Source organism: Monopterus albus, unplaced genomic scaffold, assembly GCF_001952655.1.
Source record: "Monopterus albus unplaced genomic scaffold, M_albus_1.0 scaffold14.1, whole genome shotgun sequence".
Classification (NCBI taxonomy): Eukaryota; Metazoa; Chordata; class Actinopteri; order Synbranchiformes; family Synbranchidae; genus Monopterus; species Monopterus albus.
Genome location: NW_018127894.1, coordinates 685,245 through 700,870, shown reverse-complemented (window position 1 = coordinate 700,870; position 15,626 = coordinate 685,245). Strand labels below are relative to the sequence as shown.

At 40.3% G+C, this 15,626-nt stretch overlaps 3 protein-coding genes across 3 annotated transcripts; 1 reads left to right on the top strand and 2 right to left on the bottom strand.

Moving 5' to 3' along the window:
- Position 1: 1 nt before the first annotated feature.
- Positions 2-1,122, bottom strand: LOC109955402 (microtubule cross-linking factor 1-like; the record flags this gene model as incomplete). Its single annotated transcript, XM_020591542.1, has 1 exon — positions 2-1,122. A coding segment is annotated over exon 1 (564 nt), but the record flags the coding sequence as incomplete, so codon positions are not given.
- A 908-nt stretch (positions 1,123-2,030) lies between these two features.
- On the bottom strand, positions 2,031-9,182 carry rab12 (RAB12, member RAS oncogene family). Its single transcript, XM_020591310.1, has 6 exons — positions 8,752-9,182; positions 6,921-6,981; positions 4,426-4,564; positions 4,083-4,172; positions 3,720-3,824; positions 2,031-3,351 (listed from the first exon to the last, which is right to left on the bottom strand). The coding sequence occupies exons 1-6, from the start codon at positions 8,975-8,977 to the stop codon at positions 3,244-3,246; spliced, it is 729 nt and encodes a 242-aa protein (XP_020446966.1). The 5' UTR covers positions 8,978-9,182; the 3' UTR covers positions 2,031-3,243.
- A 1,105-nt stretch (positions 9,183-10,287) lies between these two features.
- napgb (N-ethylmaleimide-sensitive factor attachment protein, gamma b) lies at positions 10,288-14,234 on the top strand. Its single transcript, XM_020591305.1, has 12 exons — positions 10,288-10,471; positions 10,758-10,825; positions 10,909-10,993; positions 11,075-11,092; positions 11,177-11,207; positions 11,311-11,420; positions 11,626-11,692; positions 11,776-11,846; positions 12,208-12,286; positions 12,842-12,921; positions 13,081-13,210; positions 13,638-14,234. Exons 1-12 carry the CDS (start codon positions 10,416-10,418, stop codon positions 13,773-13,775), a joined length of 933 nt encoding a protein of 310 aa, XP_020446961.1. The 5' UTR covers positions 10,288-10,415; the 3' UTR covers positions 13,776-14,234.
- The last annotated feature ends 1,392 nt before the right edge of the window (positions 14,235-15,626 follow it).

The window sequence follows — 15,626 nt, the reverse complement described above, 5'->3', positions numbered from 1 at the left end:
GGGCGCCGCTACTAGCGCCCGGTCCCAGCCTCTGCTCGTCCGATAGGGGCTCGGAAGGGCAGTCTGACAAGTCTGAGCTGCTGTCGGTCTGGCTGACCTGGCCGAGAGACGCTCCGGTCGGCACCCGGATCGGTGATCCATGGCTTAGAGGGCCCGGGGACCCCGAGGCTAGTCTCCCCTTCTTGCCTTTGGCGAGGATCGGACTGCTGGTGCTATCCGGTTTGATGCTGGCGGCTCTAGGCTCAGCTACTATATGCTGGGGCACCTTTGTAGGCTTTTTCGCTACAGTAGACTTGGTGTTACTTTTTGCCGAGGCTGGTTTGTCTTTCACACCGGTTGTGTTGCGTCTGGAGCTGCGGTTCGGATGGGCTAAGGGCACTGTGGCAGACTGATGCTGCTTGTTGAGTCTGGGGGATTTGGGTACGATGGCAGGTGGTTTGGTGGAACGGGAGTGCACATCTTTGAGGAAAGGTCTGGCCGGAGAAGGCGCTCGGTTCAGTCTCTTCTTCTCCAGCTGGCGGCTCTGCGGTTTGGTGTCGCTGCCAGAGCCATTGGAGCTCTCCATTATACACAGACACCGACAGCAGAAGGGCGATGAAGGAAACGATCAACCCAGAGCACCAACGAAAATCTCTGACATGCGACACCAGAAAAGCAGTCTGGTTTCTCTACATTCTTCCTTGTCGGGTTGGAGATAGGCATCCTGCGCTGTGGTGGATGTTTCACTCCACCCTGCCTGCATTCACCAGGTTGTCATTGTAGTCCCCTGTGCCTGTAGTCCCCTTGGAGGAAACGCTGCAATCAAATGGGATTACTGGGGCGGGTGGGATGAGAGACAGGCTGCATCTGCAGACAGGACTTAAAAGGCTCAAGTTAGAAAGAAATGAGTCGGTCGGAGTCCTTCTCTTCCTCTGCAGGCCGGGTCTCCATTCCTCTGTTTCACCGGGCTGTGGGTGCTGGGCCCCCGTTCCCTGTACCCCTTCTCACTCCTTCCTATCTGACTTGTAAGATCTGCAATCGCTGCGGTGTGAGGCTCGACGTCCGTGATTCTCTGCGGGGCGCATGCGCCGCTGGCTCATAAGCACCCAAGCACACCCCTTGTTTTCTCTGGGACCAGGCGGAACCAGGTCTTACACACTATGGTGCGCATGCCCTAATGGCACAGACGTAAACACTATTGGCTACTGAACACGCTCACGCGAGGTGCAAAGATGTTTGCAAGAGAGACCAGTACTCACCTCATGCAATGTAGTCAGTCCGTCTAAACCAGAACCTCACGTCGACAGTTTCGTCCCCAAGACCTACGATTTCTAATCTATACTATGAAGTAAAAAACATCATTACAGGCTACAACATCTTTCAATGATTTCAACCTGTAGTTGCTCAAATTGAACAAATCTTCTTGGTTTTCCTGAAATCCACTGAAGGCCTCCTTGAGAGCCACAGATCCAAACACAATAAAATCAAAACCATAACATGGTAATAAATATAGATATATTTAATTGCATTATATTAGTTCATGAATGCCACAAGTTATAAATACCACAAATCTGCTTTAAACATGCCAAAAAAAATTAGAGGCATAGCAAGTTAATAAATGCCCCCCCCCCGGTTTCAGAACACAATGGTGATATTGCTAAACCGCAGATAATTTGCATGTAACGGATAATCATATTGCAGGATGTGCTCGGATGTCAGTGGGTGTTAGAAGGGTCTCATATTTTCAGCATTTTAGGTATTAATTTGCCAGAATACATAATGTGCCATTTAAGTCCACAAAAGCTTGGCCTTAAAATAAAACAAAACAAAAAATAAATAAATAAAAGTCAGTTTGAGTCATTTCAGATCAGGTCCTTCCTCACCCTCAGACTCTAGCTTTTACTTCTACATGTAAGGACAAAACAGAAACACCCAGAGTGCTACACTGATACTACTGCATTAATTTCACAACAGATGGAAGAATTAAAGGTTATTAAGATCTTTAGACACACCAGGGCTTAGCATGCATAGCCTAGATTTTTTTTGTGCAAGTGCAAGTGCAAGTAATGGGCTATCCCCATACTGGTTCATAAAAAACTACCAAATCAGAAATTTGAAACTGCTGACCCGCTCTATAAAACACAAACATCCCCTTCAAGGATTTTTACGTAGATATATCTTTATTAATTTGTTACGAAGCAAGTCTGCAACAAAAGCCTGACAAGACGAACAAAATACTACACCTTCCTATACCCCCGGGCCCCCAACAAAGGGAGGTTCTCTAAGCTGTGTCTGAATTCAGAGGAAAAACATCACAACTAAACACTTAGAAATATTAGTAATAAAGCAACGGCTAACACTGTGTGTGTTTGTCCTACTTCTTAAGGTCTCTGCTCCTTCTGAAAACACGCTAACACATGGACATTGCCCTTGTGAAAACACCAGTCCCTCAAAAACTACATTACCCACCTCTCCTTTCACCTCCATCCCAGACAAAGTGTTAGAGAGTTCAGGGCAGCCAATTATCTTCAGTAGTGCTAAACTACAAGTTGTGTGCTTTTCATTTTCCACATGTCTAACTAGGTTAAAGATGAACTGAAGTGCAAAACAATTTACTCAAACATGAAACAAGCCTTTCCAGCCAATTTAATACTTTAAGGGAAAGGAATACAAACTGAAATGAAGTCATGCTTTTGTTTAGCTCAACTCATTTCTTGATAATAATATCCATCAATAAGAATATAAAACTACTGAACTTAGACCCAGAATTCAAATGAAGCTGAAAAGACGCGAGATATTATTCCATCTCTGTGAGCAGAAAATGCTGAGTTAGACTGTCAGGCAACTCAGAATGTCAAACTTAGTGTACGGTATGCGTGAAGAATTTTCTAAAGAAAAAGTTGTAAGCCCTCAATAGTCCCCCTCCTTAGAAAACGTGCAGCTGCTATCAGAGGGTTTGCTACCTCGAAGGCACATGTGGGACACAGCTAGTCTAACAGTCCGAGGAATGAGGTAGTCTGGGTCAAGTGTAGACAGAAAGGTGGTAGGAAGTGGGTGACTCACCAAGTGTTAGTGTGGTACATGTCATACTGTACAGTTACCGAACAGGAGAAGGAATAATACTTGTTTAGGAGAGTCCATGCATCTTATTAGCAGCAGTCAATAATTCCAATGTGCTGCTGTGTGCTGCCCCCTGGTGACCAGATTGCTACTCTGAGCTGAGTGTGTGTGCTGCGAATATATGCAGGGGGACTACTGTGACTCTCAGCAACAGCGCATGAGGGGAGGGGACAACTCTGGAGGCACTTCTGGTTCAGGCTGCAGAGACAGGACGCTGTTCGATAGCTCCTTGTTGGGAACTTCCAGAGGAATCTGTTGGATCAGGAACAACGAAGAAGTCAGAACATATGATTAAGTCCAATGGCAATGAAAATGAACTGACAGCCATGTTGATAGTTGGACATAATTGGACATTCTGTCTCTATGCGTCATTCCCTCTTCAGCACAAGCGGTATAGATAATGATGGCTGTTTGGTTCGGTCTGCAGACTAAACAACAGGGCTGAGACAACCTGAACGGAGGGTCCCGCTCCATTTCCAAGTGCATTTTTGTGGTGTGAAAGCAAAATGGATAAACCACAATATCTGATAGTAAATAGTTTGTTGTTGTACCAGGTGCAATTTCAATGCAGAATCAATGCAAGTTTTACAGAAAAATTCTGGAGATTAAAACACACTGACCTTGCAGAGAATGTCATCCACCAGCTTCAGGAAGATCTCATCCACATTAAAATTATCCTTGGCACTAGCTTCGCAGAAGCGCATTCCACTTATTCGGGAGGAAAACTGTGACACGAGAAAATAGTGAAATTAGCTGGGTGCCTGCAAAGAACAACTGCATCAGTCAACAGAAACAGGCTGAGCACAGCACAAACTCGCTCAACAATTAGATACTCGATGAAAAACTCTCCCATTTATGTTTAATGGAATCTTTGGATTAGCATGCTACAGAGTCTTTGAAGCATATAGTCCACATTTCTCATGATTTTCTTAGTACTAGAAACCAAAGATGTAGATCTGGAGGCACTTTTGTGTTGGATTTACCCTCTCTCCCTGCTGTCTGGAGATGACACGATCACTCTCACAGTCCAGCTTGTTCCCAACCAGGAGAAGCTCTGCTTCCTCTGAGGCGTACTGACACAAACCAGAGAGTAGAGAGGAGACATGTCAGGAGCTCACAGAGATCCACTTCATAAAAATAAAGCCAGATTATGGCACCGAAATCAGTTCAGCATACTGTGACCATGAAAACTGGCTTTAAGTATAGCAACAAGTGATATAGTGACTTACCGACTGTTGCCAGTACTAAAGAGCTTTAAGGATAATCACCTTTATTTGGCCAAGTATGTTACACAAACAAGGAATTTGTTTCCGGCCGTTTAATTACCTTATCTATCATCTTCATCCATTTGGGAAGATCATCAAAGGTCTCCTGCTTCGTGATATCGTACACTATCACTATTCCCTTGGCACCTCTGTAGTAGGCTGATGTGATGCTGTTGAACCTCTCCTGGCCAGCAGTGTCCCTGAAAAGAAGAAACTAAATTAGAATAACAAAGGTCTTTTTCATCTATTATTCAGTCCAGTCACAGCAGTGTCTCGAATCATTTTGGAATACCGTGACACTGATTAACTGGTTTAAGATTTTTTTTTATTCAGTAAGTATGGACATAGCTAACAGATTCAGGTTTTAAAAAAAAGAAAATTGAATTAGCTCTGTAGCAACATCTCAAAGTGATTTGATTAATTAATAGTGATGATTATACTGTATATTGTTAAAATATACACTATTCATTTTAAACTGACGCTGCTCTTTGGGTAGGATAATCTGTACACCACAGCATCATCATCATCATCATCATCATGACAAACAATCATCATCTAGTGAGGAAAAACAGAAATCGAAAATGTTTCAAATTGAGATTTCTACAGTTTCAGTAAAGATGACATGTACATTTAATCTAACTTCTGCTATTTAGCACCATAATGTAAGGGGAAGCAGATACTAAGACACAGACTATACAGCTGTAATTATAAAATGTCATGGTATAGCTTATTGTATTGTTAATATTGCTAAAGTGACTGTACATTATAAAGACTTAAAGATGTAATGTAAACTATAACAATTTGTTATGAACACTGGACTGTTAAATGCTTAAAAGTGCCAAATATAATGCCATTAACTCCAAACTAAAATGATAAAAAGTTACAGCTATTATAATCAGTAAAAAAAAAGCTACATTTTTATAAAAAATTAAATGTACATATTTGGAAACTTACTTTTGATTTTAATAATGTAAAAAGTGCAAAGACTGTTCTACATGCATGTGCAGATTCTTTTTAGTTTAGGTTATGATTCAGCTGATCATTAGCACGACAAGTGGTTGCACTCATGGTGCAGTGTTACCGTACCTTCAGCCAGCTAGTGTCTCCCTGCTGCCCTGTGAGTCACAGTCAGGCTTATGAGCAGACAGACACAGCAGCACAGCGGCAGGGTTAGCTAGCAGCAGTGGTGAAGCTTGATGTACTGTAAGCAGGTCAACATGAGACAAGACACACTGACGATGGCCTTCCTGATCTGAGAGGTCAAGGACGGACAGACGATCGGGGACAAAACAGGTCACGGTAAAGGGTAGACGTGATGAGGTGGGAGGGTGGATGTGGTGTTAATGAACAGGTCACATGTGTTAGTGAAACAGAAGAGACTTCCCGCAATTTATTGCAGCAGTGTCACACAAAGTTAATTTGGTCATACACACAGTTAATGCAAAACTTCCCCAACTGTAATTTATGGCACAACAATCATTTTGCTATGCTTGAGCTCTGGATGTTTTCAGAGTGTAATTCAGGCCTAGTTAAAGTCACAAGGCACAAACAGAATCAAATAACATCACCCCTGTTATTGGCTCTGAATTGCTGCAGGCTTCCCATTTTTTTCAGCAAATATTACCCTACCAAAGTGAAACAATACAATTCAGTCTGATTATCAAGATGCAATAATTCTGTATGTCTAAAGGGGCCAGCTGCTGTGCAACTACACTGGATCAAAACATGTTTTTTTCTTAGTGTATCTTCTTCTTAGTGCTACTGGAAAAAACATTTCCAAAGAAATCTGATAAAAATATAATCAAGATCAAATTACTGCTACATAGTAGTACTTTGAAAAGAATCTGATGTGCTAATTTTGGACTATGACACTCAGTTCTGCAGGTGTGTCAGATTAGTGTGGATGAAGTAAAATGGGGGTTGGCTTTAGTGTATACAATGGTTTAAAAATGCTACTTAAATAAATAAATTTGGTAGTAGAGAGCCAGGTAGGTCTTCTGATGTATATTCTGTGGCCAACCTGCAAGAGGTTTCAGTGGGAGGGGAAAAACAGATTCACGCTGTCACCCTCACAATCCATCCTCCTCTGCTGAGTGAAATAAAAAAAGGTATCTTTATTCCCCACCAAACTAACTACTTAAAGATTTGACAAGGCATCTGAAAGGATTCAGACTCAATAAAATCTATAAAACCCCAACTTTAGCAACTACCACCTTTTTAGACAACAACATGTATGGTCACTTGTTGTTCCATAGAAGAGGTTAAAAGTTAGATTTGCACTGAAGCCACAAGCCCTTTGGATAAAAACATTCAATGTTCATATAAAACTTTTTTGTTTTGCAAGTTTAGAAAATACACCGCATGAAATGCTGTTTTCTTATTGTAATGTTAAGCTATTTGACTTTTGCACACGCCTCATCTACGTCACAAAATGCACCCAGCACACCATGGGTTTTTGCAGCATGACAGGACAGAGGAAACAACATGATAGAGCAGAGAGGAGATGCATCCCAGAGAGGAGTAAAGGAGCTGGCTGACTTCTGTCCAGTTACTCACCATATCTGTAGTCTGATCTTCTTCCCTCTCAGCTCAACTGTTTTTATTTTGAAGTCAACTCCTATGAGGGAAACAGAAACGTGAATGTGAACAAGCATTTTCTGTGTTGTTTTGCTTTATGTACATACAGTTGGCTTGTTCTGGAACAAACGCCACAAAAAATGACTTCCCTTATTTGTGTTAAAAAGAGTCTGATTAAATTATATTGTATTTAAAGCTTCCATGGTTTGACTGCTGCAAAACTATGACTAAGGCAGTTATATCTGGCATACTTTATAACAAGAAATTAACCATTTTCAGCCAAACATCAGTGACTGTTCTCTCTGTGGCACATGTGATCAAAGAAGCACAATGTCAGTGATGCACAGCTCACACAACCTGAAAGCTGTGGCACAGGAACGACAGAGAACAAAATATAGCCCTGCAATAGCAGCTGCTTGTGCGTGACTATTTTGGGATTTGACAACAGGAATAACTGCTGTATTGGTCATGGGACTGTTTACCCAATTGCACATATAAACAGATGTGTATTTAAAGCTGGCAGCATCATCATAGCACAGCAACTTGCCACAAGGTGTTCTTACTTTCACTAAGTTGCCTATAAATTTGTTTTTACTGTAGAAAAATTAAAAATGGTTGTTCAGACCTGGAGAAGGGACTAGATGGGACAAGACTAGACCCTCATTTAAATAAACATAACAGGCTCCCTAACAGAAAATGACTAAGTAGCACAGTTGTCAAATTGCTGCAAAAACATGCTACTCAAATAATACGTTTCAAGTATTTTCATTACTGTGTTGAGTGCAGAGAAAGGTAAACACGCTTTAAACTTTCACACAAGCTCTAGATAATTTTGTGTAGCTTTTTACCTGTGAGAAAACCTTGACATTTAGAGGTTCTTAGTCAGCTCCACATACTCCTTTAGCCTCAGCCTCTCTTTTCAGCACAAATACTCATTACTCACCTTTTATAAATTGCTTAAAAATGCAAAATCTATAAAAATGCTGGACATTTGCCTATTTTTAGCCTCATATTCAATCTATAATTTATCCAAATTTGCCCCTGTGATTGTCCAGTTTTGCAATGATAAACCTCTTGCTTACCTATGTTTGTACACCTGTTTTATTCCTACTTCACATTAAAAATAAGAAAAATAGTTTGGGTGCTAAAAATACTTCACAGTAACATCTAACAGCTAAGACAGTTATCCAGCGTCAGGGAATTGTGAACTACATGTAGTTACAGTAGTAGTTTAACTACATTTTCCAGTAGTTTACTGGTAGTTCAGCTACATTCACATTTGCAGTTGATAAAACACAAATGTGCCAAAGAATGGGTGAGCATTCCATGGAGGCTCTGTATTCGGGTTATGTCCTGTTTGCCCATTATCATACATATTGATTCAAGTATTGCATAGTCAGCTAATGAAACTACAATCAATTTGGGAGCATAAAAGGAAAGGAATGATTTTTTTAATGTTACCATTGCATAACCATCTAAGTAGTTCGAACTACTTTTTCCAAAAAGTTTTAGTTCACGTTACCTAAACTATCCTTCTCCCTAAAGTAACTTTGCTCGGCCGCTTCCAGTGTGAAATTGGTAGCTTGCAAAGTAGCCTCCCCAACACTGCTACCATCTAGAACTGTTGTTGTTGTCGCTATGTGAGCTCTGTACAGTCTCATTACACAGTAAACCAGAAGGTAGTGGGTTTATGACGTCCAGCCCATTGTAGTTTAGTTATCTTTCCCCTAGTAATTAGACGGAGCCCTGCTATATTGCTGTCAGAAAAAAATTAGCAACAGCAATTCCCGTAAACACTTCCTGTTCTCACCTACTGTGGACTTGCAAGCTTCGCAGAAAGTATCGTCTGTATATCTCTCCATGAGGCTGGTTTTGCCAACACCACGAGAGCCAATAATGATAATTTGAAGTTTAAAATCAGCGGGTCTGGGAGGCATCTTCCTGCGGCGCGACTGAGCCCCCAGAGCGGGGGAACAGTTCGCGGAGCCCCCGCCACCACCTGCGGCCCTCCGCGGTATGTCATATCTCGGATCCATTATCAATTCCACATTTGTGACTGCACAAAACCACCACGCCTAAACTGTTATACAACTGAAACAAAAAAATTCGAACTTCCTTTTGTCTCTACAGAAGTTTGTGAAAGTTTCTCGCTTGCCGACAGCTTTTGTTGTTCAGCCATTAGACTCCGGAGACGTCGTGACGTCATTACCACGCTATAGCCCATTTCCGCTTCCGCCGCAAACTTCTGTCAGTTTTTATGGCCTTTTTGGTCGGCAGCGATTTACTTTTATCCATATTTATACAATCACTGCTTTTACTAGAACCGAACAGTATTAAATGCCGCATTACACTGCACCTGTTCTAAAATCACTGTTAATCACTTGGCCTGCATACATCATTACACCTAGGCTACAATATTGTACTCTTCACAATTAAATCAGGTATCAAAATTAGCCTACATTTACTCAATCAGGCCTACTACACTTGTTTTTCGTCCATGCCATCTTCTCACTTTTCTTGTAAGATTAATAAAGTTCTATATTTATAATTAACTACATTTCAATGGAACATAGTGTGTAGAAGTCATAGCCAAAAATATTGGCACCCCAGCATTTCTGTCAGATAATACAAAAAGTAGAGAGAGAAAAAAACCTCATCTGATAGCTTCCACACAGAACTCCAAAAACTGACTGGACAGAATTAACACCCTTTGGACAAAATAACTGAAATAAACCACTTTCTGTAACCATCAATGAGTTTCTTACACCTCTCTACTGGAATTTTGGACCACTCTTCTTTTGCCAACTGCTCCAGGTCTCTTAGATTGGAAGTGTTCCTGCTCCCAACTGCTGTTTTGAGATCTCTCCATAGGTGGCCTATGGGATTTACGAGATAGTAGATCTGGACTCAGTCCAAAAAAAAAAAAAAACCAAAAAAAAAAAAAAAAAATTAATAATTTGCCTAAAGTGACATAAAAAGGGCAGTGAAGGGGGTCCAGTTTTATTAACTAATTTTGAAACTCTTTTCGAAAGAAGCCTTTCCAGATTGTGACTTCAAGGTTTTTGTAGTCATTCATACACTTTCCTTTAATTTAATAACATTTACAAACGCAGTCAAGTTATTATTCCAGCAATAATAGACAACAGAAACACTGGAAAGCGGAATGGGGTTCATAATGGCAAAAAAGCTTAAATTACACTGCCATACAGAGAAACGGAATGACAATACCAAACAAACTGACGACATACATAACTTCAAGCAAAATTTGTAGTTCACATATATTTACAGTACAGTTACTACTAAAGCCTATGTTCAAATTATAGGCGTTTTGTCCTCGGTGGTACCCGTAGCCTGCGACACCTGATGACGTCACAACCAAGGAAGCGTTGCTGTTAGTACAAACATCGACGGAATAACGTACACACCACTTAATCTATAACAAATTCGTTACAACTCATTGACTTAATTAACAGCATGGCTGCCCAGAAGATAAACGAAGCCCATGAGCACATAGCTAAAGCGGAAAAATGGTGAGTTAGGACAAAAAAAAGAATCTGTTTCTTTCCTGCTCGGACAATGCAAGTTTTACTATTGATGTTAGCTAGCTAAAAGGCCACTGTGGCATTTGCAGCAGATACGTTATGTGACATACATTGATATTATTGTATCAGCAATGTATTAATGGTATATTTAACAGACAGCGCGCTATTAGGCACTATTTTGTCATGTTCTGCAGTTGTCGATTCACAAATACAGCCAATTGTGTTTGCTTCAGACCTTTATAATTTGTTAATCAGTAGCTATATGGGTGTGTAGTTTAAAGACAGGTCTGATGAAGTGGAAGCCTGATTATGACAGCGCTGCATCAGAATATGCCAAAGCAGGTAAACAAACATTCTTGACTTTAAATAAATCATTTAACCTATATGCCACATTTTACTGCCAACTGTTTATGTCCTGTTTTTAGCTGTGTGTTTCAAGAACGCCAAGCAGTATGAGCAGGCAAAGGATGCTTACCTGAAGGAAGCTGAAAATCACACTGAAAACAAGACGTATCCTCGCTTTAATTTGGCTACAGTTTTATAACAAATCTGTTTGTGGCAGTTTTGTAATTTCCTTGACTTGCCTTTCAGGCTTTTTCATGCTGCAAAGTAAGTTTCTTGAGTAATAATGCCAATATTAAGTCGGCAGCAAACATAAAAACTCTTTATTTAAACTCTTCTCTTCCTCTATAGAGCTATTGAACAGGCGGGTATGATGATGAAGGTGAGCCATGGTGTAAACATGAAAGTCATTAATATCAGGCAGATGGAGGTAATGTGTCAGCAGAAGAATTGTTTATAACTTGGCTGTGTTTGCACTGCAACAGGAGCTAAAGAAGATGCCAGAGGCCATCCAGTACATAGAGAAAGCATGTATGATGTACATGGAGAATGGGACTCCCGACACTGCTGCCATGGCACTGGACAGGGCTGGAAAGTAAAAATTACTCCTCTTATTTTCACACTTGAGGCATTTTGCTAAAAGATTGATATGAGATTAAACTGAAACATTATCAGTCTTGCACTGCTCATGTATATTCCAGTTGTTTTACTTAGAGTAGCATATAATTATCCTGCACCATACCGCTCAGTCACTGAATAGGAACTCTTTTCTCAGGCTTAAACACTTTTTTCCTCCTCAGAGTGATAGAGCCTATAAATCTGGAGAAAGCAGTGGACCTGTATCAAAAAGCAGCTGGTGTTTTTGAGGTAAAGAGCTGCCAACTGTAACGGAATCATTATGCTGTTGTTAATTTAATGCCGTTTCTTACATCCATGGTTTCTGTCTGCAGAATGAGGACCGTCTGCGTCAGGCAGTTGAACTTCTGGGCAAAGCCTCCAGACTTTTAGTTAGGTTAAAAAGGTAATAGAAAGAAGTGAAGTGCACAAGATCCTTAGTCTAATCACCTGTGCTGTAAAAATGTGGCTGGTGGTTTTTAATCAATCACAATTCTGTCATGTGACAACAGGTATTTGGGTTGATGAGCTTAATTAATTTCATTTTGTTCTCTTTGCCTGGCATTAGAGAGCACCAACTCTAACTAGGAACTTAATGCACCTAATTTCAGAACACCAAATGGTGCAATAATAAAAAAAAGGAGCTGAGAAGTAATAAATTCATGGAAACCACATCAAACACGTCCTTGTAATGGTGACTTTCACGATCATGTTGAACTGTAGTACCTACTCTTCATCGATCCTCACCCATTCATCTTTCTAATCAGGTTGGATGAAGCAGCAGTCGCTGTGCAGAAAGAGAAGAACATGTACAAAGAGATTGAGAATTTCCCCATGTGTTTTAAGGTGGGTTACCATGTGGTTTATATCATTCAAATCTCCATGCTTCTTAATCGGTTACCACATTTGGTTAAAATATCCAGAGTAGGCATTCTTTTGGTTTTTCGACCGGTAGGACTGCATGTGTTGTACACAGCCAGTATAGTTTATGTCTCAGCAGAGATTAAAAAATACTTTGTGAGGAATACGTTCTCAAATGCAGCAGTGCAAGTTTTTAAAGTGTTTTACTATTTTGGATAATTATAGAATACAGTGGTACATTGGTGAAAGAACACAGCAAATATTTGTTAGTAGAATAAATGAATAGTTGGTTTTGGGCTTTTCAGGGAGGTTGTTAATAATAGTAAAAAGATCAAATGTAAGAGCAGCGGGATGTAGTAACAGGGAGACTAATGAGAGGACACAGCTCTTTTTGTTTGAAGTGTCATTGAGCAGCACACAGTCCTGACCAGACACGAAAGGGCCCTGACTTCTGACCCTCTATGGAAGGGAGAAAGTGCATTATAAAACCTTTTAACCTGTGTCAAACTTATATGCTTGTGTGTCCTGTTCATTCTTTAGAAAACAACTGCCCAAGTGCTGATTCATCTTCACAGAGGGGACTACGTAGCAGCTGATAAATGTGTCAGAGAAAGTTACAGGTATGTTTCATTAGCACCCGTAATCTGTGGTGTAAATGAAGCTTTAAATTTTGTCACACCTTGACCATCTTGTGACTTTGTTTACCCTGGAGATTGTCCTCACTGCTGCCATTTAAACCGAGGACCATTACACCATGTACTGCTTGATCTCTCCACCAGTCTTCCTGGCTACAGTGGGAGTGAAGATTGTGTTGCCATGGAGACGTTACTGCAGGGTTACGACGAGCAGGATGAGGACCGGGTCTACCGCGTGTGCAACTCACCTTTACTGAAGTACATGGACAATGACGTGAGTGCTGTAGACACATAATTACAAATAAACGTGGGCTTTGTTTTTACTTTTTGAGTGAGCCAAATTCATGTCAGGCTTTGTCTTAATCTTATTTTACCTTATTTTGAGTGCAAAAGTAACAGTGTCAGCATCATTTTATCTAAAGTCTAATATCTTTTGCATGCATTTATTGAGAGCACATTACAGCCAGATAGACCTACATGCTGCGTTAACGTGTCCATCTAGCACATTAGCATTGGTAACAATATTTTGACACACTGGTATTGCTGCTTTTACTTAAATGATCTAAGTACTTCTTTCACCACAGGCAGACAATGTGTCCATGTAGGACCCCGTCATTTATACAACAAGGCTGATTGAGAAAATGCGTTTTCATGGCCTTTTAAACCGTACAGCTGAACCTAACACATTGTATTTGTCACAGTATGCCAAGCTGGCTGTTTCCCTAAGGGTACCTGGAGGAGGCAAGAAGAAGAAGGGTGCAGCCGCTCCTGAAGGTGGTGCTAGTAGAGCGCCAGCTGCCACTGAGGAGGAGGATGACTATGAGGGCGGGCTGTGTTAACCTTCGGTCTCAAGTGTGCCGACTCTGCCCGTCTGCTGCTCTACCACTACATCCTCCGTGCACGAGAAAAAAAAACCTAATTAAAACCCCACCACTTACAGTAGGAGTTGCAGAAGAGTCGAGTTTAATAGCCTTTTAATTAGTTTCTTTGAAGTGGATCCTCAGTGCAATGAAAAATCATTCTTCAATGTTAAATAATGTATGAAAGCCTGACAGTTGTACATGTTCTGTTATTCCTTGTTTCTGTGAAGCTGTACATTCTGCCATTATTGTTTGTGAGTCTAAGATTACTATAGACTATATTAAAGTCAGAAAACTAAATATGTCTAATGGGCCGATTAATGTATAGGTGTTATATGTACAGATTTAATTTATTCAGTATTCACGGCTGTGGCCTGTTAAAGATGTTACTGGAACAATATATAGTCAGTCTGATGCACGTTTGCAATAATCACATGGAGAAAAAAAAAAAAAATCTAAATCTCACCCATGAATATAAATGCTTAAAAACAATTTGCACTTTTAACGCTTCAAGTTATTCCAAAAAATATGGAAGAACGGTACAACTGATGATGCAGCTCGTAGCCACTCGTAGACTGTTTTCATTTGTCTACCTCCAGGTTATCCACCTTAAAATACATCATCATGGCTGTGATGTCCATTTTCCACAGTACAATCCTCAAATTACAGCAACTGAAACGTGAAAGTGGGACCATGCACTGCTGCTCTCAGTGCATTTGCCCTTTGATTTCCTTTTTTTAAATGCTGAATTTGTTTGAATTCTTTTTGCTCAAATTGTAAATGTAAGAAGCCCACTAGAAGGACAAGATCGTTGAAATGCCAGCTCAACTATACCAGTAGTACTAAGAAAGGGATTTTTTACTTTTTAAATTTGTGCCATTGTGTAGTTCTTGTAGTCCTTAAAAGCATATGCCAAAACTTCATATATATCAATAAACATTTCTGTTGTGTGGCATCTTATGGCTCTGTACATTTTTTTTTAATGAGTTAGCAAACAGTTTTTCCATATCAGTGAGAATAACGGCTGCACTAAAATGGCCTTTGACAGACATGTAATGTCTGTGTCTCTTCCCAAGACCTGTTTAGTCTTCAATGAGACCAATGTGCTCTCCCTCTTCAGCAATATTTAATGTGCACATGTTCATACTTTGTTAGGTAGCCTGATTTAGCTGTTGTAGTTACCAACTCAAGCATCTGAAGCACGATGAGGGACCCTGAATACACACTGGTTTTCTCTAAGGAGTTTTGTATTGTGTGTTTTTAAACCATAGTTTTAAAAAATATTAAATATAAATGTAATTTAAAAAGTTAATACTTCCCTTTAGTATAAAGCAGCATGAAATAATACTCCAGCTAAGTACTTGGATAAATTTACTTAGTTATTTTCCTCCACTGTCTAAATACCAGACATGTAAGAATAATTAACATTTCATTTTCAGGTCTTTATCAAACATCTACTCACCTACATTCTCTCCTTGTTTCGGGCAGAGGGGTGGATTAATCTGTTGGTAAAGAAGGTAACAAACCTTTTTCACGACAGACATTTTGACTTTTACCAGGAAAAACAGAGGTGAAACTTTTTTTTTTTCCTTCCATCATGTCTCCCAGTAAAACCATTGTACTGAATGGTATAGGCAGTGTCCAGAGTCTCCTGTTCAGCTTGTTGACCAGCAGCCAATCAGGCAAGGAGACAGTCGCCTGCACCCAGCAGCACAGCTTCTTGCTGTTCACAGATTTACTGATGGCGGTGATGTGTGTGTGTGTGTGTGTACGGAAAGTATTCAGACCCCCTTAAATTTTTCACTCTTTGTTATATTGCAGCCATATGCT

Bases quoted from the DNA above. Each gene is read 5' to 3' on its own strand.
- rab12 (XM_020591310.1), bottom strand. From the start codon at position 8,977: ATGGATCCGAGATATGACATACCGCGGAGGGCCGCAGGTGGTGGCGGG. The intron at 4,173-4,425 runs GTAATTAAACGG...GGTTTGTGTCAG, and splicing joins GGATGAAGATGATAGATAAG to TACGCCTCAGAGGAAGCAGA. The intron at 3,352-3,719 runs GTCAGTGTGTTT...CTGATCCAACAG, and splicing joins TGGATGACATTCTCTGCAAG to ATTCCTCTGGAAGTTCCCAA.
- napgb (XM_020591305.1), top strand. From the start codon at position 10,416: ATGGCTGCCCAGAAGATAAACGAAGCCCATGAGCACATAGCTAAAGCG. The intron at 10,472-10,757 runs GTGAGTTAGGAC...ATGGGTGTGTAG, and splicing joins ATAGCTAAAGCGGAAAAATG to TTTAAAGACAGGTCTGATGA. The intron at 13,211-13,637 runs GTGAGTGCTGTA...TATTTGTCACAG, and splicing joins TGAAGTACATGGACAATGAC to TATGCCAAGCTGGCTGTTTC.